Genomic DNA, 26,875 nt, shown 5'->3' with positions numbered 1-26,875 from the left:
TGCCGGATATTGTTGTTGCGACTGTAGGAAGTGTTGTGGGCGCCACTGACGACAGCGCCCCAAGCGGCAAGCTAATCAGGCGGACCGCCGGGAGACCCCGGCATGGGCGACCGCGCCAAGCAGAGCGAAAACGGGCACCATTACCTGATGTATAAACAGTTTTGCTCGTTATACCGGCTACGTCTACCACATGGTGGCAGTGGCGAGATAACCAACGCAGCATGACACCCAGAAGGACAGCGAGCCCAACGTAAGCGTCCGCAGCGTCATGCCAGACACTCGTGGCGCGAGCGAAGAGCGCGCGAGCGGCACTCCGATAATGATGTTCAACCCGGTCGCCGTGGAACTGCCGACAAAGCTCGATTTCCGCAAGCCCGAAGATTGGACACGATGGCACTGCAGGTGGGAACGCTACCGACTCATCTCCGGTCTGACAGGACAGGACGAGACGATGCAAATCAACACATTACTCTACACCATAGGCGAAGAAGCGGAGGATGTGCTCGCTGCTTTGAAACTGACAGACGAACAGATGTCATCATACTCCGCCGTGGTGAGTGCTTTTGAAAAGCATTTCCAACCTCGAAAGAATGTCATCTATGAGAGAGCGCGATTTAACCCTCGGAAACAAGAGCAGCATGAAAACATCGACGCATTTGCGACTGAACTGTTCAAGATGACCGAAAGATGCGATTACGGAACTCTCAAAGACGAACTGATTCGGGACAGGCTCGTGGTCGGCTTGCGAGACGTAAAACTCAGCGAGAGCCTGCAGCTTGACGCAGAACTCACTCTCGAAAAAGCAATCACAGCCGCCCGCAATTCAGAGAGCGTGAAACTTCAACACAAGGAAATTCGCTCCATCGAACAGCCAGCTCTCCACATGGGAGACGTTCGCGGCCAGACAAACGTCAAAACTCCCCGGAACGATTTCAAGTCGCGCCCTCAACGTACACTTAAGACGGGAGACGAACGCTGCAAGTGTGGCGGTGTGCGTGACAACACGAAGACAGTGTCCCGCGATAGACAAGACGTGCAACCAGTGTGGGAAAAAAGGCCACTATGCCCGCGTCTGCATGTCTAAGCCGAAGGACGAGACCTCGAGTATCCGACAACGACCAAAAGATCTCTGAGAGCTATATCTAGGCGAAATCAAAGTTGGAGTGAACACGCCGTGGAGGATTACTGCTACCGTGAACACCTTGCCTCTTACCTTCAAGGTCGACACCGGCGCGGATGTGACTGCAATCGCACACGACCAGTACGACAGAACCGTCATGGGACCCATCAAGTCAACGCAACAGCTGTTGATAGGCCCAGGCCAGACAGCGATAGCCACTGTCGGCTACATCGATGCAACAGTCACCTGGCGCAACACTGAAGTCCAAGAAGCAGTCTTCATCATCAAATGATTAAAAGAACCGCTGCTCAGTCGACCAGCTATATAGAATCACTTGGGATTCTACAGCGCCCTCTTGAGCTAGACGAAACCCTCGCACAATCAACTGATGTCCCCAACTTCTTGGCTTCATACCCAAAGCTAACGTCTGGGCTTGGAGTCATGAAGACTGAGTACCGCATCAAAGTAATAAAAGGATGCTGAGCCATGCGCAGTCAGTTATCCTAGGCGCGTGCCTCTTCCACTGCTTCCACTTGTGAAGAAAGAACTAGAAAGGATGAAAGAATTGGGAGCCATCCAGAAGATCGAGCGAGCAACCGAGTGGTGTTTTCCAATGGTTGTCGCACGAAAAAAGAACAATGAGCTGCGCATTTGCGTGGACTATGGTCAACTCAACCAACAAATAATACGCGAGCGTGTGCTCATGCCTACGGTGGACGAGCGTCTTGCAAAATTAGCAGGTGTAACAGTTTTCAGTCGCCTAGATGCACGAGCAGGGTACTGGCAGGTGCCACTGTCCAAGGACTCTCGCGAATACACAACCTTCATCACACCAGTTGGCAGGTTCCAGTTCTTGAGGCTTCCTCTCGGAATCTCCACAGCGCCAGAGTTATAACGAGAAATGCTCCCTGTGCTCGAAGGACTGGATGGCGTGAGTTGTCTACAAGATGACGTCATTGTCTCAGGGAAGACAACTGAGGAACACGACGCCACCCTACTGCTGGTGCTGAGGAAGCTGGAAGATGCAGGTGTTACCCTCAACATCGACAAGTGCTCCTTTTGACAAAGAGAAGTAACATTCTTAGGACATGTCGTAAACTCAACAGAAGTCAGCGCCGACCCGGAAAAGGTCATGGCCATAGTCCAGCTCGACCCACCATGTGATGTGTCAGAAGTCAGGTCTTTTTTGGGCTCTGCAAACCACTTAGCGAAATTTCTTCCAGAGCTAGCAGACTTTACGAAGCCTCTCAGACTTGCTTCACCAAGACGCCGACTGGCACTGGGGCCCAGCTCAGCAGCAGTTTTGACAAACTCAAGCAAGCTTTAAGCAGGACGCCGATTCTCACTCACTACGATGCTCAGTTGCCTCACACAGTGTCTGTGGATGCCTCCTCATATGATCTTGGGGCTGTACTTCTACAGCAGTCGCACGAAAAGCTCCTACTTGTGGCATATGCATCACGCTCCCTTACGGATACAGAACAAAGATATGCCCCAGAACAAAGATATGCCCAAATCGAAAAGGAGGCACTGGCAATCACATGGGCTTGCGAACATTTCCGCAAATACCTGCTGGGATCAACCGTTCACGTGGAAACGGACCACAAGCCATTAATACCGCTGCTGACGACTAAACGACTTGACGAGCTGAGTCCTCACCTTCAACGTTTCAGGATGCGCCTTTTGGAGTACGATTACACCATGTCCCACACTCCCGGCAAAAAGCTGTACACACCTGACCTTCTGTCCCGGAAGCCATCTGGGAAACCAGCAGACAAAGAAAGAACTCTCGAGAGTGCAGTGCGCGAGTTTGAAGAATTAGCACTTGAACAGCTCCCTGCTTCAAACCAAGTGCTGGACAGAATCAGGGCAAGCATCCAGTCCGACGAAACACTTTCCAGGGTGGCCACCTTCTGCACATCATGGCCAACTGTGCATGGGCTGTCACCTGACCTGAAAAGGTACGTCGAGGTGGCTAGTGAGATTTCGCTCGTTGATGGTCTGCTATTCAAAGGCGACAGAATAATGATTCCGCCAGACATCAGAGTAGAGGTTCTGGAAAAACTCCATGCAGGCCACTTGGGCACAACAAGGTGCCGAGTGAGGGCAAAAGAATGCATATGGTGGCCAGGCATAGGCAAGCACATTGAAGACTACGTGGAAAAGTGTCCAACTTGCAGAGAGCACAGAAAGCCAGAAACAGAACCCCTGCTTCTAACCCCATTGCCAGCACACCCTTAGGACACAGTCGGCATGGATCTCTTCACGCTGGAGGGGAAAGAGTATGTTGTAGTAGTAGACTACTCCCGATTTTTCGAGCTAGAACAGCTGCCGAGGACAGCTACAAAAACATAGCCCTAGTCTTGGAGTCAATGTTTGCACGGTACGGTGTTCCACGGACAATACGCACAGACAACGGGCCGCAGTTCACTTCCATAGAGTTCAAAGAACTAGTGCATCACTGGGGAGCCACACACACAACCTCAAGCCCTTACTACCCGCAGAGCAACGGTATGGCTGAGAGGGCTGTGCAGACAGCAAAACAGCTTTTGAGGAAGTCTTCCAACATACACGAAGCGCTGCTTGCCTACAGGGCCACACCCAGCGTGGAAAGGTTTTCACCAGGAGAACTCTTAATGGGTCGTCGTCTGAACACCACAGTACCAACCACTTCGAAGCTGCTAGCCTCGAAGTGGGACGACAGCGAATTGAGACAAAATAATGAAGCCTACAGAGCTCGTGCAAAACGATCATACGACACCCGGCACAAGGTACGGAGCCGAGAGCGCTTACCAGCAGGCACAGCGGTGCGCATCGCTGGAGCTGCATCACACGGCGTGGTAACACAGCCAACATCAGAACCAAGGTACTACGTTGTACAAACCGACAGAGGACAAGCAAGACGTACAGCAAGACACCTGCAACCGTTGCAGGACACGAGCACCACAAGAAGTGGACGTGTTTGTAAGCGACCAGAACGCCTGGACCTGTGAGATCAAACCTTTCAAGAAAGGGGGGTGTAGTGGGCACCACTGACGACAGTGCCCCAAGCGGCAAGCTAACCAAGCGGACCGCCGGGAGACCCCGGCATGGGCGACCGCGCCAAGCAGAGCGAAAACGGGCGCCATTACCTGATGTATAAATAGTCTTGCTCGTTATACCGGCTACGTCTACCACAGGAAGAAGAAAAAGAAAATACACGGGCCTGCTACTGGCTCTGTAGCTGAGCCACCTCCGCTTCCTCGTGCGGACAGAAGAGAGAAAGTAGAGAAGGAAGAAAAAGAATAGGGAGAGAAAGACGCGCACCCCATCAGCCGTTGTCCACCACCGAAGCGGTGGCTGGTGCAATGACGGCCTACAACAGATACAAGTCTGATGGTAGGTTAGCCCCCGCCGCAATTAAGCGGCGGTGACCTACCAACCCCAGCCCCGTAGGGCCAGGAGCAGCCACCCCGGCTAAGAATGGCCTCCTCGAAGAGATTGATGAAGAACGGGCTTGACGTTTGGAGAAACGCACAATGTGCTTAATCCAAGCTTTCCAATCAGCGTAGCCATATTTACATGAAGCTCTCGCTTTTTCGTCGTTATAAAAACGGCTATAGCATTGTGAAATTCGAGGTTTCAAGAACTCTCGTCTGGTGGAGTGAGTTCTCGGCTAAAGCTAAAGTTCGCTGACCAAGAGCGTTGTTGTTCAAACGTTAGACGTTTCGGCTTTTATTGAAGCTGTGTTCGCACAGGACAAGGATTTAGTAAAAGAAACGTTTAACATTTTGACAATATTTTGGTCGGCGATGTTTTCTTTTTGACCTGATATGGCATTGGCTTCTTCAAGGCTACGAACTCGTTGACAATAAGCGCCAAAGTTGACAAATTAAAACATTCAGTAGTAACTCTGAGAAAAGGAGCTGACTAGTTACAGGTACGTTTTCCACAATTACTGGTATGTCTGCCAAGTCCGTGTGGGAGGCCGATAGATGGCATGTACTACACATAGTTTCTGAGTTACGACGGCGTCGTCGTGTTCTTCGCAGTGCAGGCCTGGTCCTTAGGCGTGGCTCGCTCGTCCGGCTGACCCTGTGTCGGGGCCAAGGGGGCACCCCGGCAGACCTCCCTCTCCGCCGTACGGGCGCCGACACCTGGCAGGTACTGGACATGGCGGCGCCTGGCGGCTTCGTCTTGCGCAGCGTGGAGCCCTTCCGCCCACCACCGGGATACACTCCCAGGGGATACAGGTTGGCGTCCATCCCTTTTGTACAAAGCTTTATAGATTCTCAGCCGCTATTGAACTCAGTGTTGTGCTGCTGCTACACCGATCGCCGCTGAGAGGTTGCACCATCACACACAGAGGTGTGCTGCCACCATCGTCGCTAGTAATCTTGAAGGCACGCAATGCAATCAGCCTTCAAGTTTAATCTAAAAAGGTTAAAAATCAATATGTTTATTCATTACAGTAATAATAATCACTTTTGAACTTAATTTTCCTCATTTTGGAGACGGGCAGTATAGGTGTCCTAAGTATCTCAAGCTCACACTTGCATGTGGGCCGCATTGAAAAAAATTTCGTTGCCTGCGGGCCAAGAGCCGGCAAATATTATTACCGTATGAAGACGAAAGCTGTCAAGTTAGGGGAAGAATCACCCAACATAGATATTGTTACGTGAAGGCTTAATGCATTTGCAGGATATTTAGATGACAGCTGCAACCAGCATAGAAGCGAGCAGAACCAAAAGACAGTTCCGCCTCATCGTCATCTATGTGCCCCTTCTGCGAGGCCAGGAAGGAAAACAGTTAGTCTTCGCCTGCTCCTGAAAATATTGTCACGCGGTAGTGACTAGGCCGTAGGCAACAATCGAGCTGACCTGAATCCCACCGAAATGAATTCTTTATTGGGCTGGCTTGCGCCGTCAAAATAATTAAAGAACTCAGCGGCGTCGATGGCAGCAATCGCGCTCGCTGGTCGTCGAACTAAGGAATGCCCGTTGAATTCGTCGGCGCTGAATTTAAAGTCGGTTAAGAAGCATCCAGATAAAGCCGCTGAAGGTGACTAGCACAACAAACACGAATATTGTAGAAACAGACGCAAGTGGCCAAAATAATTTGAGACATCTCGGTTCATATTGCGCGACAAGTAAGATGATAAAAAGCCGCACCTTGTGATACCGAACGCAAAAATATACAGTGCACGATCCTTTCGTCCGCTACAATCACGGTTATGAAGCCGCATGCCGGCGGCTATTTCAAACAGCAAAACTTTCAGTGGTTGTTGTTGTGACTGTAGGAAGAAGGAAAAGAAAAAATTTCGAGTGACTTTAGCGACTAAAGTAGTGAAAGGCGAAAGCCTGAGGTCTCATCTTGTCTAGCGTTCCTGCCATCTGCGATCCCACACTTGAATGCGCGCCAAGGAACGCCACGCGACAGGTGCGATAATGTACCGTCCAAACGCACACTTGTCAGAGAAAGTGTGACAGATACTGTGCCTTTCCCCCAGAAGTCTCAAATTGTGCTGCCATCTGCAATCCCACATTTGAACGTGCGTCAAGGAACGCCACGCGACAGCCGCCGCAAAATTCGGTGGAAGGCTAGCCCCCGCCGCAAGCGGTGTTTACCTACCAGTCCCAGCCCCGTAGGGCCAGGAACAGCCACCTTTCACAGAGCACGCGTTCAAGTGTGGCATTGTAGATGGCAGGGACGCATCCCGCCTCGGCCAATCAGAACGCCCCAAAAGCGGGACACATTGTCCAGGACAGCATGAGCCGGGGGTGGCAGTTCCTGGCCCTACGGGGCTGGGACGGTAGGTCAACACCGCTTGCGGCGGGGGCTAGCCAGCCACCGAACTTTGTCTGTTGTAGGCCGTCATTGCACCCGCCACTGCTTCGGTGGTGGACGACGGCTGTTGCGGCGCGCGTTTTCCTCTCCCTCGTCTTTATCCTTTCATGGCGGCTGCGTTTCGATGGAGGCGAAACGAAGTGGCGTCCGTGTGCTGTGCGATGTCAGCGCACGTTAAAGATCCCCAGGTGGTCGAAATTTCCGGAGTCCTCCACTACGGCGTCTCTCATAGCCTCAGTCGCTTTGGGACGTTAAACCCCACAAACCAACCTATCTCTCTGTTCGCACGAGGCAGCGGAGGTGGCTCAGCTACAGAGCCAGTAGCAGGCCCTTAAATTTTCTTTTCCTTCTTCCTACAGCCACAACAACAGCATGAGCCAATAAGGCTTTCGCCCTAAAATGCACGGGCCTGCTACTGGCTCTAGCTGAGCCACCTCCGCTGCCTCTTGTTGCTGTAGGAAGTAGGAAAAGAAAATGATGTCCGGGTCCGAGATGCACTTTTGGAAACTCGAATGGAGTGATCAGTCACACGACGTGCCTTCGGATCCTCTTCTATTGATTCCCGTTGACTGAACTCTTCTATATGCCCTATCTCGGTGGTTATATGCTCTGTCTATTACGCTCGACAGTGTGGCATCACCGTTTGGCAAGCCGTGCCGCTCTCTGTTCGGGCGTCTCCGCTGCTCTCTTAACTACCGTGCTCTTAACCTTCTTACGCGCATTCTCTCTTTGTTGCTGCTATGCGCCGCTTTTTACCCTCTACCGGCGTCTACGTTTCGAAATGGAGATGTCCATGCGCTGTGCGATGTCGTGCTGTTGTTGTGGCTGTAGGAGGATGAAAAAAAAATGCAAGGGCCTGCTACTGGCTCTGTAGCTGAGCTACCAACTACAATGCTCAAAAACAAAATTCGCGTGTTCATTGATGGTGTGTATACATTAGCTTTGGTGGATACGGGTGCAACTGTGTCTGTGATGAATAATCAGTTTAGGCGCTTCTTTAGACGCAAAGTGATGTTTGAATATGACCGTGCTTCAACGTTTTGTGGTGTGAGTGGAGAGGCGTTGCGGCCACTGGGTGTGTGTAGTGCGCAAGTGTCTGTGGGTGGTGCAATTTTTCAAGCCGAATTCGTAGTCTTACCCCACTCTACGCATGACATCATTTTAGGAATGGACTTGAAGTTTTGTGGCGCTACCGTGGACTGCCGAAGTCAAGAGGTTCATTTTGACGGCTCGCATCTGCCGACTCTTTTTGAAAGTGGCCGTAATGAAGACACAGATTTTAGTATTACCGAAGACACAGTAGTTCCACCTTTGTCTGCCATGTTCGTCCCCGTGTCCGCTCCACTTCTTGACGAGGTTTCATTTCAGGCCGTGGTGCACCCAGTTCACTCTGCATGCCTGAAGAAAAATATTATCCCTCATTGTATGATCTCCGTGCATCACGGTAGTGCCTCGTTATGAAAATCAATCCATCGTCCGAGCCCGCTGTTTTACCAACGGGATTGAAGCTTGCCTCCTGTGAACCCGATGCGCCCCACGTCGTTGCTTTGGTCACAGATGCTACGAGTGCCACCGTACCTCTGCCTGCTGATGAAACTTCGATCTTCCGCATGATTAGCGCCGATCTCAGCTCACCTCAACGCCGTACTCTTGTGGATATTCTTCTACCCTTTTCGCCTATGTTTGACTTTTCTCAAACAGGTAGACCGACCTCTCCCCTGCACATCGGGCCCATCATACCATCGACACTGGTTCGGCTCGTCCCATTCGTCAAAAGCCATATCGCGTGTCCCCATCTGAGCGCAAAGTCATTCATGAGCAAGTGGAGGACATGCTACGGAAGAAGGTGATACAGGAGTCATCTAGCCCCTGTGCTGCTCCTGTTATTCTTTTACGCGAGAAAGACGGTTCGTGGCGATTCTGCGTCGATTATCGGCGTCTAAATTCTGTTACGAAAAAAGACGTCTATCCTCTTCCTCGCATAGACGATGCCCTCGACTGCCTTTCTGGTGCGTCCTATTTTTCTTGTCTTGATCTCAGATCTGGCTACTGGCAAATTCCAATGGACCCTGCGGATAAGAAAAAAAGCAGCCTTCGTAGCGCCAGATGGCCTTTATGAGTTTAATGTTATGCCATTCGGGCTGTGTAATGCTCCAGCCACATTTGAACGCTTTATGAACACAGTTTTGCGCGGCTTAAAATGGGACATTTGTCCTTGCTATCTGGACGATGTCGTCATATTTGGGAAATCCTTCCAAGAACACAATGACCGTCTAGTACGCGTCTTTGTCTGCACAACGCCGCCCTAATTCTAAACTCGAAAAAGTGCCGCTTTGGAGAGCGCCAAGCGCTGGTGCTAGGACACCTTGTCAATGGTGATGGTGTAATGCCGGATCCCCAGAAAACTGCCGCTGTTGAGTCTTTTAAACCCCCGCAGGCAGTGCAGGAGTTGCGCAGTTTTCTAGGGTCGTGTTCTTATTTTAGACGCTTTATACATCACTTTGCTGACGTCGCTTACCCATTGACGTGCCTTCTCAACAAAAACTCCACTTTTGACTGGACACCAGACTGCGACGCGTCATTTCGTCAACTGAAGTTTCTTTTAATATCGAAACCCATCCTACGTCACTCCGATCCTGCTGCAGTGACAAAGTTCACACGGACGCTAGTGGAAGCGGTCTCGAGGCAGTCCTTGTCCAACGGCACGATGAACGAGAGCATGTTATCGCGTACGCAAGTCGTACCCTGAGCAAGCCGGAGCGAAACTACACAGTCACCGAACAGGAATGCCTGGCTGTAGTTTTCGCTGTGCAGCGTTTCCGTTCATATTTGTACGGACGGTCGTTTACTATCTAACTGACCATCATTCACTCTGTTGGCTGCGGAACCTTCGAGACCCATGTGGTCGCCTCGCACGCTGGGCCCTCCGGTTACAGGAATACGACTTTGCCGTGGTGTACAAAAGCGGGAGGCGTCATGCAGACGCAGATTGTCTTTCTAGGATGCCAATTGCCACGACTGGGCCTGACAGCGACGATTTCGACAATTATATATCGACCCTCGAGCCAGCGTTCCCCGACACGAATGTTTTCAAAACGGAACAGCAAAATGATAGCAGTCTGCAGCCTCTCTTTGCCGCCGCCCAAGCCAGCGTACCTGCAAGCCGTTTTTGTGTACTTAATGGCCTCCTATGCAAAAAGAGTTATTCGCCTGTCGGCCAGCGATACCTACTCGTAGTTCCCAAGACGCTGTGCATGAACGTATTGCGTGTTATGCATGATGATCCAACTTCTGGGCATTTGGGATCGGTTCGAACACTCCACCGTGCTCAAGAAAGATTTTACTGGCCCAGAATGCGCTCGACGATTGAGCAATACGTTGCCAGTTGCAAGCAATGTCAACGCCACAAACGTCCAACTGCAACTCCATCTGGCTTGCTGCACCTTGTGAAGACCCCGACAGCTCCGTTTGATCAAGTAGGCATTGACCTCGTAGGTCCGTTTCCGAAGTCCGTGGATGGAAATTGCTGGATCTGCGTGGACTATCTCACACGTTACTGTGAAACCGCCGCTCTTACATCAGCTACGGCGCATCAGGTGCCGCTTTTCTTGCTACACTCAGTCATCTTACGACACGGGCCGCCACGAATTGTCATCACTGACCGAGGCCGACAATTCACTGCTGATGTTGAAGAGCTCATTTGTTAATGCGCCGTAACTTTCCGGCACTCGACGCCATACCATCCCCAGACAAATGGCTTGACTGAGCGCGTCAACAGAACGCTTACCAACATGCTAGCCATGTATGTGGACGCAGGGCATAAGAACTGGGACACCATACTACCCTTCATCACGTATGCGTTTAATACCGCCAGGCATGAGACGACTGGGTACAGTCCATTTTTCCTGCTCTATGCCAGACCGCCACGCTACTCCCTGGATACTATCCTGCCCTTCACAAGCCGTGAAGACCCCTGCCTGGCTGAGACGCTCTGTCTCGCCGAAGAAGCTCGGAGAATCGCCCCATTACGGTCTGGTGCTTCACAAGAACGTTCTAAAGTGCGATACGATGCCAGTCACCGGCGGGTCACGTACTCTGTAGGTGATTTAGTCTGGCCGTGGCGTCCAATTCGGCGCCGTGGCCTACATCAAAAACTCTTGGCTCACTATGACGGCCCATATGTGGTTGTCAAACGCATCAGCGATTTAACTTATGCAATAGCCCGCCTGACAGCATCGGGTCGTCGGTCTGCCAAAACCGAACTATGTCATGTTGCCCGCTTGAAGCCGTGTCAGCCTCGCACGACTCACGAACACGCCCAGAGGGCTTAGGCTGAGTCGGGGGGAAATGTCATGCCACTGACGACGAGGAAGAATGTGCTGGCCTGGGAGAAGAAGAGCAGAAAGCGTTGGTCCCTGGGGGCTAGTAGGCTTCACCTTATCCCACTGCCATATCACTGTAAATAAACACCCCTTTTCTATTTCACCGTAACAATATTATCAATGTGATCACCCCTCCGCTCCCTGCCCGCCTATCAAGCTACATGCTACGCGCAGAAAGACCCAGTTGGCAGTACATAACCGCCCACTTCCTCGATGCACGCCGAGCCTCCCTGACGTGGAGGTTCGCAAGAGACATCTTACCAATCAGACGGCGCGCCTTCGTCCCTGCGACGTCGGGAAATATTGACCTGTCCCCTTCTGCTTGGCCCGAGCACGGCCGCTCAATGGAGGCCCAAGTGCGCCTCCATTGAGCGGCCGTGGCCCGACAGACAGCGGAGCGCATCTTTCTGGGCTGCCTAATTCCCGCAGCACTCCTAGAGCGTCTGAGAGATATATTCGGCCTCTCCGGAATGCGTATTGGCAAACCATATCCCGTAGGCGCACTGGAGCTTATTCGTTTTAGACAATATACACACTATTTGTCGCCAGGTGGCGCTTGCTCAGAGGAAAGCATCGTCTGCTCGAGTGCTCCTACGGGATATGGTTTGCTAATATCCGGCCGGGTTAGATTTCGGGAAATAGTGCATTCGCACTAAAACTGACATCAACTTTCCAAAGCAGAGTTTTTTAGCAGTTTAGTCGGTTTTCGTATATACGTCGGCGAAAAACATGACGGCATCTGTGGGCGTCGTTCTCGGCTGTGGTCAGTCTAAAGGTGACGACCAAGCTTTCAGATAAGGCTATTAAAACACAAGCTGCCTCTAGTTATTATACAAAAGACGATTTTAAGGCGAAAGCCTTAATGGCTCATGCTGTCGTTTACAACGTGTGTCCCGCTTTTGCGACGTTCTGATTGGCCGAGGCGGGAAACGTCCCTGCCATCTGTAATCCCGCACTTGAACGCGCGCCAAGGAACGCCACGCGACAGGAGCGATGGTGTACCGTCCCAACTCACACTTGCCGGGGAAAGTGTGAGTTGCGCCTTTCTCTTGCTGTATACCAATTATAATTATATGCTGCACTACAACGAATGCCTACAAGATGCTAACGATGGGATGGAAATTGTAGGGTAAGAGCGGTGTAGACTTTCGCCTTTCTCCTCTTAAGAGACATCTAAGAGACCCTGTAATTTTTAGCTCCCATCTTCAACAAACGCATGCGAGCGTCATCCGGGATGTGCGGCCAACCTGAGGGCGAACGTGACGCCGAACAGAAGGACGAAACTTGAGGGTGCAGCTTGGCGCACACTGAAGCACCCGCGGGGCGCCTTTCAGGGTTCTGAAGTCACGGCGAAGATCGGATTATCGACGCCAACGATTAGCGTTGACTGTTTTACTCTAATTCCACTTACACCGGAAGCCAAGGCGCCGTATGGTGTGAAAGTCACCAGCACTACTGTAAGGTTCGAAGAAATGGAGGAAGCGGTCTTGCTCGAGTGCAACAGGAGTGGTGGCGAATTTGTATTTAAGGAAAATGGCGTAATGATCGGGTATATATTCGTTGCATGACGCCTTTGTTCTTTTTGAAGCATGCATGTTGACTTAAAAAGCGCATTTAAAGTTCATATTTGCAGTTCGATTAGACCTTAAGCAAGAACGAAGGTCCCATCCCAGGCATGTATGGACAATCATTGCGTAATAGTGTTATCATCTAAATCATTCACTGCCGATGCTCGTGTCGATCTCACTGTGCACGATGAACTCCTACGGGTTTCGGAACGTACTTGCTTTCTTCGACTATGGTCAAGTGGTTAGTGACAGCTTCGTTTCATCGAATCAACATGTTTTAACATTAGTTAGTTTGGGCTGTATAAAATAAATTGCCCTGCCGGCACTCCGTCTTGCGTCACAGCGGGCTCAAACATGTTTGAACAGACGGATCGGCGTCGAACTCTCAACAATATGGGTTGTTACGATTCTCTTAAATATTGATTTATTTTTTTAACTATTCACCGGACGTTCGCCTCATTCAATGTCATTTCTTTTCAATGAAATGCACTCGTGCTGTTTCTGCATTGCCTGAAAAAAAAAAATCAGTGAATACATTTCTAGCTGTTTGACTGCAACGTTCTCCTTATCAGAATGACGTCCTTTTAATTCCTTATATTTCTAGGGCACAAAAAGAAATTTCAGCGGTCCAGTTTAAGACTGTCGTCGGTGAGTCAGATCGACACAACTTTCAGAGTCAGATCGACACAACTTTCTGGAGTCGCTAGGCGGCACGCAAAACTTGATCACGTAGCGTCGTTCACGCTATAGGTCGCCATGGGTGAGATGGGCAGCACACTGGAGGCGAAGAAATACCATCATACTCTCGCGTGCGAGAATGAAAAATGCTACCACCTCATTATAGCTAAAGTCGTTTACAATTCAAGTTTGCAGTAACCGCCACACATTATTCATCCACGACAGGAAGTAGTCCGCTAGGTGTTAAGGCTTTCGTGGTTACCTACCATAGCATTTCGAGCACGTGCCCCCACCCGTGCAACAGACTCCCCCGCCCCTCCGTCCCCGTCTTCACTGGCAGTTTTAAATTTTCGCGCCGTCCACAAAAAGCGCCCCTCCCCCGCTCTCTCTCCACACCTCTACCACATACCGCTCCCAGGCAACACTGGCCAGCACCATCCATTCCTAGAACAAAATCTTGCTTACAGCTGAGGCAGGATAAGAAGTGGGTAATGGTGCCTGCCGGGCCGGTTTTTATTAGCGGTGGTGTGGGAATTTCCAGCTGCGCACGAACTCTGAAAAACATTGCAAACAAAAAGGGTACTTTGTAGGCGCCGACTTGCTTGAATGCGCACGTGCCCAAAGTCTGGCGGAGGGTGTCAGATGGCCACGGCGAGCGAAACGTCCGATACGCGGCCGGGCGCGCTGAAGGGCAGATGGCCGCTGTCTATAGGCGGGAACTGGTACCGAAATGAAATAAAATAATCACCAACATAATCAAATGGCCACCCAAACAAGACGGCGGCGGCTCTCTGAGCCCGATCAAGGATAAATAAATTTGGTTTTGTTTGTGGGGTTTAACGTCTCAAAGCGACTCAGGCTATGAGAGACGCGGTAGTGGAGGACTCCGGAAATTTCGACCACTCGGGGTTCTTTAACGTCCGCTGACACCGCACAGCACACGGACGCCTTACTTTTCGCCGCCACCGAAAAGCGGCCGCCGAGGCCGGGATTCGATACCGCATCCTTGGGAGCAATAGTCGAGCGCCGTAACCACTGCGCCACCCCGGCGGGGGATAAATTTTGTCCGTGTGCACTGGGCTCTACCTTTTTTTCTGGAGATAGCAGGAGGTGGAAGGCTTTATTGAGGAAGGGCTTTAGGTACGAGTTCGGCAAGTGTCCCCTCCCCGCGGTTGGCTCCAGTTCTAGGCCAGATGCTAAGTGGCCGACCAACGACGTAATTTGGCGACCTGTTCGGCTCGCTCTGACTTGGAGTTGAACCTCCGGTCTGGGCTGAGCAGCGCGGCCTTCACCTGCGATTGGGTAGACAGCTGCAGACTCTCCGGTGGCGTGCCTTGATTACATGAATATAATATGTATGGTATATCTGCCTTTTGATGCCAGTAGAGATGCGATCGTACTCCTCTGGGAATAATTTGGAGTAAATGTACGGATTAAAAGATTAGGTGTCTATTTGGAGCTGCCGCAGCTGACTAGTGTTTTACTCAGAGCTCTATCGGGCTCTGGGAACATTATCTGGGGCAGAGGAACCTCTTTAATCCGTCACCCAAATACGGGTTATACCTGTATATCAAGGTTGTGCGCCAGTTTTTAGTTGAACAGCGAGTAGACACGGGAAAAAATAGTGATGACGGCGGAAATGATTTGGCACCCGAGCGGATGTGTTTTGAAAGGCAAGAGCCTGAAATGAGCTTAACTTTGGCTTGCGGCTCGGTAATCTTACCAGCCTGACTCTTGTGTGCGCATGCGCCTCCTGATATCGCCCTGCGCATTAACGATGTCAGCGGCAAAGGAACTTCGGATTGCGATGTGGCATGGCCTGACCTGGACACGCCCGAGTTCAAGGCTACTAGCAGCGTCCAGTTCATTCTGGACTCGTATTAATTCTATGGACTGTGCAAAAGAGACAGGGACAAACGAGACAAACTAAATACAATGGGACCAGACTCACCTATGGCCTACAGCAATCTACAGTAGATGCATTTCATGGTTACATTTGCTAGAGACGACAAGGGAAACAGCAGTTTTTCTTTTTTTTTTTTTTTTCGAAATTCCCCTGACGGCAACCTTGAGCATTGTAGAAGCAATTCCACGAGACTACGATCATTCCCGAGAAATCTGGTCGCCTCTCTCTCCGCAAAGCGATTACGCTGCGTTCCAACGGCTTCGAACAAACGACGCGAGAAAACAAACATTAGAAATATTCGCGGCGATATCTGTAGCCGGCCATAGCCCCACGCGCTTTCAGCCAGAATCGTCCGCTGTGGCTTTCCTCAAGTCCGTTACATGCATTTAAAGGTGCGATCAAACGTCACAAGTTCATCGATTGCGCGTTTAAAACCTTACGGCGCTGGAAATTGAAGATTCTAGCTCGAATAAGGAGCGGTGCTTGTTTTGCGGCCATTGCTAAATTACCAAGCATTAAGTTTTCGTTCTTACATTGCATCGCAGTCCTTTGCACTGCGAAAAAAACGCTGTGCGTGCGTGCATGCATACGTGTGAGACTGAGATAAAGATATGCGATATGCTTCCCGTCTCCTGAACCGCCCTTAAAAATGGCACCGAGCAACCACCCACACCACACTAATTCAGAAGCACCACCCACGTCTGGGACGAAAAAGCGACGGCGAAGCAAAATTGGGTTGCGGAATGTGAGGCGGCCATTCAGAAATAGAAAACGAGTAACTTGTCGCATATACCATGGTATCAGCTATGATTTTGTTTGTTCTTTTGATTGTTTTCAAATTAATTGAAGGTTGTCACAACTTATCTTGTGCTATACTTAATGCTCTCCGCCAGCCCCTATAGGTAATATACAAGCCGACGGATGGGCGTAAGCATTGCGATATGCGTGTTTCAGTTATGCGATATATAAAGGCGCCATGTGAACTGAAGGTGGCATTGTTTCATCACACACCCGCCCGCACATACCAAGCCCTCTATTGAGGTTGTCAGTTCGTCAACTGGTGTCAGAACGCGGGAGGTAGTACGAGCGGTGCGTATTGGATAAAATACTGGTATGTCTCTGATTTGCTTCTCGCAAATCTCGTGTCAGAAATCTTGGAAGCTGTCGGGGTTTAGGAATGTTGGTCATGTGCTTCTTCGGGCTTTTCGTACTGCGCTTAACTGTACGGATATTAAACTTTGAATGTATAATTGCAGGCTTGTGTTTGTATTCTCAAGTTCCTGCCTCCTGGTTATTTTTGTATGAATCTGTCAAATACGTACACCGAAGTTGCTATACGGTTACGCTTCCCGGCTTGACTCATGTTCGACGAAACTTGTTATAGTTGGCTTTGCCTCATAGTTCCGCGTTTTTCCATGGACCCATCCTCATGTTACCCATTCCCTTGCCATAACCTCTTCCTTCTGCGGTACACGTATACGCTCTGGGATCTTCCAGAGGCAGCCACCTTCCCCGCGTGCATCCCTGTGCGCTTGTCATAACTCTCAAGCCACCCTTTCTCTTTATGCCCTATCTCCTTGTACCTTTCCCCGGATGTGGAGAACACAATTCCTCACTTTGCCACGAGCCCACCGTACGAGGCGGGAAAAAAAATTAACTCCCAATAATCAAAGTCAACTGTGGCGGACGCTGGATTTTTCTGTAGAATGCAGAGGCGTGTGGCTAACCAACCAATCCTATAGCAGCTGTCGCTGTAAACAAGCGTTAGCTGATCGCATGCGCTGAAAATCCTAAAGCTGTTCCCATTCTGCGAACTTTCAGCTAAGTGTTCGAAAATCGCCACTGCATTTATGTTTCGTTTTAGGTCAGTTCCAACGCTGAACCCCAGCAAGCTAGCCGAAATAGAATGTCACTTGCCATCGCCATGGATGGGTTCGTTTGCTTCGCTGTGTTGAGCAGTTCAAATTCCTACTCAGAAACAGGCATGAAATGCCAAGAATTTACTGCTTATGTGCTTTCTCGACAGGGGCGGAGCTAAGGGTTTTCACATCGAGGGCGCCCTGACGCACGTGTTCTGCCTGGTGGGCAGCGCAGTGGCAGCTCTGCCCAGCGCTGCCTCCCTGCAAGCCGACCAGAACCTCGTGGCCAGTCTCCTGAGGTAGGTGCACACGGAAGGACACCGCCAGTGCTAGAGACTGTCGGATGAAAGGAGCGCGTTATGTAGACAGGCGCGGGCGAACTTGTAGGCAAGGACCAAGCTTACCTGTGTGCACAAATAGAAAACTGGATGGCGACGCTTATAGCTAGCTATTGGTGGTCCCACGGTGAGCTTAGACGTAGGGCGACGCAGTTCACGTGTAGTAAAAGCCCTACGAAAAGCCACCGCTGACCGAAACCTCTGTCCTTGCAGGTCACTCATGGGTTCGCCCGAAAACCCACTGGGAAGAACAGTGCATCACCTGGCCACCGCATTAGGCGTCGAGAGTACCCGCATCGTCGCACCATGGGCGACCTCTGATGGCAGCGGCGAGTCCGGAACTCGCTGGCGATGCCGCATGGTGAGCGTGCCGGTGTGCTCCCCAGTGCAGCCCCCTTTCGGCCACGTCCTCGACATCACCGTGGACAAGCCTGGCTGTCGTGCCATCTTGCAGGACATTGGCGGCGACAACTTCTCGTCTTGCCCTTTTATTCCTGCGACAGTCTCTTGGGACAGTGATGACTCGGGGACAGCGACAACCGCATGCTGGCGTATCTACTGTCGCAGCCTGCATGTAGCTACAGTGCGGTTCTCGTCTCAAGTGTGTAACGGTCTTTCATCGGACGCTCTGACCACTTCAGCAGACATCAGCAGCTTTGGTTGTTCCTTAGATGATATGTTCAACAACTCTTATTTAGGACCGGCTGAGGGCAATGAGACTGAATGGCAGCTAAGTATTCATGTTGAGCTGTTGTCTCTTGCTTTAAACTGCCTGGATGACTGGCGCCTTCTTTTGTCTGGGCATGACCAGGAAAGCGGCCCTCTATATCCTGGCACATTGTACACGCACGATCTCAGCATGTGGCTGGGTGAGGGCTTCGACGAACACGTTTTGTTCAAGTTGATATACAATGCGGCGGGAGAGCTTCTCCAAAGCATCCGACTGGTTGACGATTACACGTTTACTGACAGTGGGCGAAGGAGTCGATGTTACCGACTCGTTTATCAGTCTCTGTGGAAAGCCCTGAGTCGGGAAGCGGCGCGCGATTTCCACCTCGCACTGGGACGTGCCCTCACTGATGTGCTGCCAGTGCAGGTAAGGTGACGAGCCAATGCTTGCATACGATGTGCCAAAGGACTGCTGACATCGACACGTGTTCTTGAAAGCTCTGAAATTTGTGGACGTCAGTTGAAAGAGCACGCCGACTTGGAGGCTGCACAGAAGGAATATGGGCACAGATCTGAAAACCCGAGCACTTGATGCTGCTTCAAAACTTAAAGGTAAAAAAGAAGCCGGGCGGTGGTGTCTCATCTTCGTTATTTTGTTTGTTAGGCTGTTTTGTCTGTTGCGGTACAAAAACTATAATAAACAAACTTTTCTTTTTGACAAGACTGCTAACAAAGTCGGTTTTGTTTGCATATAGTCCAGTTTCCTCATAGCCGTTGTGGTCATTTTAAATTGAATTTAAAAAAAAGTGATCATGAGTGATCAAAATTTCATTGTGAGATTACGAATGGTAGTTTCCGCAACGGGTCAATAGCTGTCAATGAATGTTTACGGCTATCAATCACAAATCCTGGCCATTGCGGCCGCTTTTCGATGGAGGCGAGAAACAAGGCGCGCCCGTGTACTTCGCGATGTCAGAACGCGATAAAGAATCCCAGGTAGTATAAATTTCTGGAGCCCTCCACTATGGCTTCCCTCATGGTATGAGTCGGTTCGAGGCTCAAACGGCCCTCGTAACATGAGCACGGACAGCAGCGGCAGCCGCTGGAGCCTCAGACTATATCGACACCAACCACACATCTCTCTCCCTTCTCTCCCAGTCTTTCAGCCAATGAGTCAGTTTGGGACGTTAAACAAAACATCACCGAATTGAACAGTTTACCGGAACGGCCATAACGTACACAGTGGCGGTGTTCTGTTAATGTATACGCTGTAGTATGTGTAGCCAACATAGTAGTTTAACAAGACCAAGTTAACAGATTTATTGTCCCTACGTTGCGTTACCACTTGCTCGAATGGCGTCAATGGTCCGTTTCCGCGGCGGCATAGTTCACTCAGTACATCTGATCATTCCATCTCCTACCAGATGTCCGAGACCGGAACGGCCGACTAACTTGAGAGGCTAGGGTGCCTCGTGAGAAACTGGAGAGCAGCGCGACAGCGGAGCAGAGCTCCCCTGAAGAATTCGCGGCGGGAGCCCGGAGAGGACCTGCGTGGCTTTTGTTCGTGGCCCGGACATATGCGTGACGCCTCCTTCGACAACGGTAGCGTCAGTAACACATATATGGACGTTTGGTTTGGTATATATGGTCGAAAGTCCTACGAATGAATGTAGAATCTAACTTATATGAGACAGTGCAGAGCAAGTAACCTTAGATCATGAGTCTCGGATAAATATTGGGTCTTTTTACAGGCCACCGTATTCAAATACCCCTCAAACTTTACTCCAGTTCAAATAATATTAATTTTCATCGATGCATCATATAGCCTTCTCGGAGGAGCCGGCTTCATCTTACCGAACGTAGAGTGGCTCTATCTTCAGCTATAAATCAACACTTCGATAATTATTTACTCTGGTTTGCATGAAATAGTCAATACATATTACCTGTTTAAGACTGCAGATTGTCCTACTACCATAGCCCGGAATGTTTGATTTATTATTTCGTTCGCTGGCACGCTTATTCTGTCAATTCAGTATCCAGTCACTGGATACTTTTCAAAAGTCATTTCGAATAAATGACTTTTGAAACTATTGCCGCGCCGACAACTGCACATTGCAACACGTCGCACCGAAACTCACTACGGCGAATGGCATTCTGCTATGATAGAGCAGAATGCACGCTTTATTATAACGCTACATTGACGCTTTCTTGCTTGATTTGAGGCAAAATATCTCTTACATTCATGTAGATTCTGCACGGCATATACCGAAAACCAAATTTCATCGCTAAAGCAGTCATTTGTTCCGTCCCGAGACATATTTCTAAGAATCGAGGATCAGTCCAAATATTTGGAAATTGGTCAAAAGAACACACCGTTTGCACCACCGGTGCTGTAATTAGCGGAGAGCCGAACTGCACTATGCGCAGTGCAGAAAGTGTGTCTGTGTTTGGCAAAGAATTATGAACAACAGCAACCCAGAAGTATGGAAGCACAGCAGGCAGAACCAGATATGACCAGACTACTCTCGAACCCATATCGAGCACACTGTAGCAGAATACGTAGCTGCACATTTTGCACACGCAACACAAACGGTGACAATGGAAGACGCACAGAGCGCGGAACTCATACCCGACGTGTGCTCTGTCACTGTAACCGTATGCGTCTCGCTCAGCTTCAAGATGCACAATTCAATATATCATCATCATCATCACCAGCCAGACTATACCCACCGCAGAGCGAAGCTAGGATTCCTCCAGTTAACCCAGTCCTGCTAGCTGCATCTACTTGACCCCTGCAAACTTCCTGACCTCATCCTCCCGCCTCATTGAATATATTGATACATGGCAAGGTAAGGCCAAGAGATTAGTCCAAGATGACACTGCACAAAGCACACAGAAACACAGCAGCGTCAACCGGGCACCAACCGACACTGCTCGAACGTCGTCTTCACCAAAACTCACTAGATTCTTCTTCCGTCCTTACGCAGATATCAGTGCATGCACCGCCTAATGTAATACTACCCCGCCGGCTGAAAAGCACCGTCCCGGTGCGTAATAGCGTCCAAACCAGGGCCCGTGTAGTACAGCTTGAGGTGTGCAACATGGACCGTCTTGGTGCGTGGTGTAGAGGTATGCGTTGCGGGGTGCAAGAGTGCAATTTCGTATGTCACTGGAGTCACTTGTCGTAAAATGCGGTACGGTCCTATATAACGGGGCAAAAGTTTTCCCGAAAGGCCAACGCGGCGAGCTGGGGTCCAAAGTAGCACGAGAGAGCCGCAATAATACTGAGTGTTGCGATGACAGAAATCATAGCGACGTTTCTGGGAGGGCTGGGAGGCTGCGAGTCGGTTGCAACAACGCGGGCAGCATCAGCTCAGGCTATGGCGTCACGAGCATATGAGCTGGCAGTGTCGACAGAAGGGAGCAGGCTGTCAAAAGGAAGCAGAGGTTCACGGCCGTATAGAAGGGGGAGTAGCCGGTAGTGTCTTGACGCGACGAATTGTATGCAAATGTCACAAATGGCAGCGTTATGCCCCAGTCGCGGTGGTCATCAGAAACGTACATAGACAGCATGTTAGTTATTGTCCGGTTAAGGCGTTCAGTAAGCCCGTTCGTAAGGCAGTCATGAAAGAATGACGAACGTTGCACAATCGTAGGATGTCGTCGACTATACGCGCAAGAAAGCAACGGCCACGGTCGGTGAGCAGTTGGCGGGGAGCTCCATGGACGAGTATAACGTCATTGAGAAGGAAAGCAGCGACATCAGTTGCACAACTGGTTGGTATTGCTCGTGTGACCGCGTAGCGTGTGGTGTAATCAGTGGTCATCGCAATCCATTTGTTCCCCGATGCGGACAGTGGAAAAGGCCCTAGAAGATCCAGACCCACTCGAGAAAATGGGTCTGTGGGGATGTCGATCGGCTGCAGATGCCCAGCTGGTAAAACTGATGGCTTTTTCCGGCGTTGACAGCGGTCACAGGCAGCCACGTAGCGGCGGACTTCGCGGTATAGGCCCGGCCAAAAGAACCGACGGCGCACACTGCCGTATGTGTGAGAGACGCCTAGATGACCCGCTGTGGTAACGTCGTGAAGCTGTTCAAGGACGGCTGTGCGTAGGTGCTAAGGGACTACTAGTAGAAGGTCGGGGCGATCAGGTCGCATATTGTGCCGGTATAAGGTGCCGTCGTGGAGCACAAACAAACGAAGGGAGGGGTCATGGCGATCGGCGCCGAGGCGATTGATAATTCCGCGAAGCTGAGGGTCCTGGCGTTGCTCCCGGCGAATGTCGGAAAAGTTAGAAATAGAGAGCACGCAAGTGTCATTGTCACATTCAAGTTGGCTTGGCGGGTCGACCGGATGGCGGGACAGGCAATCGGCGTCTCGATGCAACTGGCCAGACTTATAAACTACTGAAAAATTGTACTCCTGAAGGCGCAAGGCCCAACGTCCAAGGCGGCCAGTAGGGTCTTTGAGTGTGGAAAGCCAACACAATGTGTGGTGGTCAGTGACTACTGTGAATGGCCGCCAATACAAATAAGGGCGGAACTTCGTAATGGCCCAAACTAGGGCTAAGCACACACGTTCAGTGATGGAATAATTCTGTTCGGCAGCAGAGAGAAGTCGGCTGGCATAGGCGATGACGCGAGGGGAACCGAGCTGACGTTGTGCGAGAACGGCACCAATTCCATGGCCACTTGCGTCGGTGTGTACTTCTGTGGGCGCTAACGGATTGAAGTGAGCCAACACTGGCGGATCGGTGAGGTGAGCAATAAGAGCGACGGAGGCGGCTGATTGTTCGTGGTCCCAGCCCAAGAAAAGGAGACCCCTTTTTTCAGAAGCTGCGTGAGTGGACGGGCGATTTCCACGAAGTTTGGTACAAATCGCCGGAAATATGACGAAAGTCCGAGGAAGCTACGCACGTCGCTGCTAGATTTCGGTATAGGAAAATCACTTACAGAGCGAATTTTGTCGGGATCCGGCTGGATGCCATGGGTGTTGACCAAGTTTCCTAGGACCTTGAGTTCCCGGCGACCAAAGCTACACTTCTTGGAGTTCAACTGAAGGCCAGCTCGTCGGAAGGCGCCAAGAATAGCCGAAACATGATGAAGGTGGCCCTCAAAGATTGATGAAAATGCGATGACGTCATCGAGGTAGCACAGACACGTGGTTCATTTGAACCCGCGTAGTAAGGAGTCCATCATGCGCTCAAAGGTCGCAGGGGCATTACATAAGCCGAAAGGCATCAACTTTAATTGGTAGAGGCCATCCGGGGTGACAAAAGCCGTCTTTTCACGATCTCTTTCGTCAACAGAGATCTGCCAATATCCAGAACGGAGATCGATGGAAGAGAAGTAGTTGGCATCATGCAGGCAGTCGAGGACGTCATCGATCCTTGGAAGAGGGTGCACGTCTTTTTTTATCTTGTTTAAGTGTCGATAACCTACGCAAAACCTCCAGCTGTTGTCTTTCTTTTTGACGAGTGCTACTGGAGACGCCCAGGGGCTGCTCGACGGCTCAATAATGTTGCTGGCCACCATTTTCTCCACTTCTTCCTGAATGATCCGGCGCTCGGAAAGAGCAACTCTGTAAGGCCGTCTGTGAATAGGACGACCATCTCCAGTATCGATGCGATGTGTGGCGACGGACGTTTGGCCCAGGGATCCGTTACCGAAATCAAAAATGTCGCTGTATGACCGCAAAAGGTCGGCAAGGGCGCTGGCATATTCGGGACGCAGGTCAGAGGCAACCATGGCTGAGATGCGGTCCTCCGGACTAAGTGACGGGACAGATTGTGCAGGTACCTCGGCGTGACGATCGGACAGCACTGCAGAAATAATAAAGCTGGACAAAGGGGACAGCTCGGCAAGGAAAATGCCCTCCGGGAGAACTTGCGAAGACATGCAGAAGTTAAGTACGGGAATGTAGGTGAGGTTATTATCGACGTGTACAATGTTATGAGGCAGGACGATGTTGCGCTGTAGAGTGACGTCGGTGATGGGGTTGACAACGTAGTCGTCGTCAGGAAGGGAGGGAAAAGGTAACATGGGCACGTATACAGCCGCCTCGGGAGGTAGGCGAGTAAATGTACTGGAGCGGAGGCGAGGCTGGGAATGGTCAGCACTGGGGTCGTGAACACAATAGGGCAGGGCTAGGCGCAGGAGTCCGGAGGAACAGTCAATGAGAGCGGAATGGGCTATTGAAAAGTCTAGGTCTAAAATCACGTCTTGATGACAAGTAGTAAGGACGGCGAAGAACACAGGGACGTGGTGGCCGGCGATACTGACGCCCGCAGTGCACATTCCGATGATGGTAGCAGTGTTTTCATCAGCAACATGAACTGTAGAGGTGTGAGCGGGCATAAGAACTTTTTTTAGGCGCTGGCGGAACAACGAACTAAGGACTGAAATATGGGTTCCAGTGTCAATAAGGGCAGAAACGAAGGCTCCGTCCACAAGAATGTCAATGAGGTTACGTCTGGGTGTGGGGGTCAGTTCCGAGTTGACAGTCCGGGTCGGTAATGCAGCGCCACTCCCGGGCGCTGCACTCGCTAGTTTCCCGAATAGGTGCCGGCGTATGATGGGGAGGAGCTGCGAGGAGGGACCGGTGAGCGGGATCGACGAGCCAGTGGGGATGGAGATCGGCTGGAGCGACGGGCAGTGGGGACGGTTTCGTTGCGAGGCTGATCTGTTTGAGGAAGATAATGTCCAGGTCCATCATAGGCGGGGCGGGGCTCCTCTGGTTGGGCAGGGAAGCGTCGAGGTCCATTGTAGTATCGACGGTCGGCGTTGTAACAAGAGCGAGGGGCGAAGAAGGTATGGCTACAGCAATGACGAGATGTGTGGCCGGCGCGGTTAGTGGTTATAAGCGCCCGTCTCGGCTGCGGGAGTTGGTTAGTTCAAAACCCACCGCCGGACACCAACCGGTAAAAATGGGTACAAGCGTCCCCCGGCCTGGCGCTCGGCTTTTCTAGGGGTGTGCGTTTAGAAGAAGCTCCGTAAACCCCGCTGCGCGCCCCTCCTCCGCAGTGGGCCCAAACCCAGTTTCTAACCTCGCAGCCTGCAAAGGTGGTTCAGTTTGTCTTGCAAAGGTACTTCCTTTGAGCCTCAGCTGCAGCAGTGCGCCACTCTGCAGGATTGCGGCTAGGGTAGCGACGTGGGGAAGCCTGGCTGGTGGTAGCAGCAGCCACTACAGGAACAGGGTGCGTTGGTGACGATGGCGGCACGGGGCTGGAGGAGATGCCGACGTTGGCAAGTTTCTGGCGAACAACGGCCTGTATCATGGCCATGGTGTCGGGCGGCGGAGACGTGAGTGATGCAGGAGCCGAGGCCTCGAGTTCTCTGCGGATGATCCGAGAGATGTTTGCTGGATGAGAAGACTGTTGCAAAGGAGGCAGGTCAGCGCAGGATGATGTAGCCGCCGTGTTCGGAAGGCGGTCAAGGCGATGTACGAGACGAGGTTGTTTAGCCTGCTCGAATCTTCGACAGACTTGAAGTATCGAGTCGATGGTAGCGCAATCCGTACAGAAAAGGATGTTGAACGCATCATCCGCTATACCCTTGAGGATATGCCCTATCTTGTCACTTTCTGGCATGGAAGCTGTTCACCTTGCGGCACAACGAAAACACGTCTTGAATATAGGCAAGGTAGCACAGACATAAGGAAAATAAAACCGCAGCAGACACAGGACGGAGGCTAGAGACAACACAGGGCGGTACTGGCAACTGAAACGTTTATTGAAAAAACAGGGGCTTTTAAAGACAGATGGCACATGTGACCTTACAATCAGGTAAAGTGGGCTGAAACATGAAAACCAAACAAGACCTTCGGCGAACCTTAAAAGACAACAATCAGCACGTGGAAGTTGATAAAAGGATGATAACAAGCATAATCTGTAAAAGAGGAAATCATTACAAAATAATCTGAACAATCTACAACAGCACATGAATGAAAAGACAAAGATCTCCGCACTAGATGAGCATGAAACGAATCCAAAACAAGAGGTTCAAAATCATTTTTATCGGCCGACAACCAGGGGAGAAAGTGGATGCATACAAACAAAAAAGTATAACAACCACCCAAGAAGTCACATGACAAGGAAATCTAGTTCTTTTTGGAGGAGAGCGACAGAAGGTGAGCTAACGCATTCATCTGGATGCGAACGCTGGATGGCAACCGCCTCTACAATCTCTCTCTCAAGTTGTCCCTTCCTTCTTCCTATAATCTCAGTCTGGCTGGGCTGTGGGCGACAGCCCCGACAACTATGGCAGTGAATCGGCAAATTCGAGCCCCTGCCTCCCCCAAGGAACGCGCGTGTTCTCGTAAACGATCATTTAAGCACCTACCGGTTTGTCCAATATAAACACGCCCACAACTGAGGGGAATCTTGTAAATAACCCCTTTCGCACATGCGACACGCTTGTTCTCTTCTAGGTGTTTTATGCCACACGTGCCTGATCTGGAAACATTCTTTCTCACCAAATTGTACAATCTGGACAGTTTGCAAGGTGCAGAAAGAACAATATCAACGCCA

General features: G+C 50.9%; 1 protein-coding gene across 1 annotated transcript in view; it reads left to right on the top strand.

The window, feature by feature from the left end:
* The window catches only part of LOC146174782 (ferredoxin-fold anticodon-binding domain-containing protein 1-like), a 59,216-nt gene extending 39,996 nt beyond the window's left edge, over positions 1-19,220 (top strand). The window contains exons 3-5 of the mRNA XM_084583944.1: positions 5,152-5,352; positions 17,507-17,638; positions 17,891-19,220. Coding sequence (XP_084440070.1) covers positions 5,152-5,352; positions 17,507-17,638; positions 17,891-18,782 — 1,225 coding nt within the window. The 3' untranslated portion in view covers positions 18,783-19,220. The remainder of the gene's footprint in view (positions 1-5,151; positions 5,353-17,506; positions 17,639-17,890) is intronic.
* The last annotated feature ends 7,655 nt before the right edge of the window (positions 19,221-26,875 follow it).

Source organism: Amblyomma maculatum, chromosome 11, assembly GCF_055883805.1.
Source record: "Amblyomma maculatum isolate TAMU_Amacu chromosome 11, ASM5588380v1, whole genome shotgun sequence".
NCBI lineage: Eukaryota > Metazoa > Arthropoda > Arachnida > Ixodida > Ixodidae > Amblyomma > Amblyomma maculatum.
Note: the sequence above shows the minus strand (reverse complement) of the source record. Positions and strands in the feature narration are given on the sequence as shown.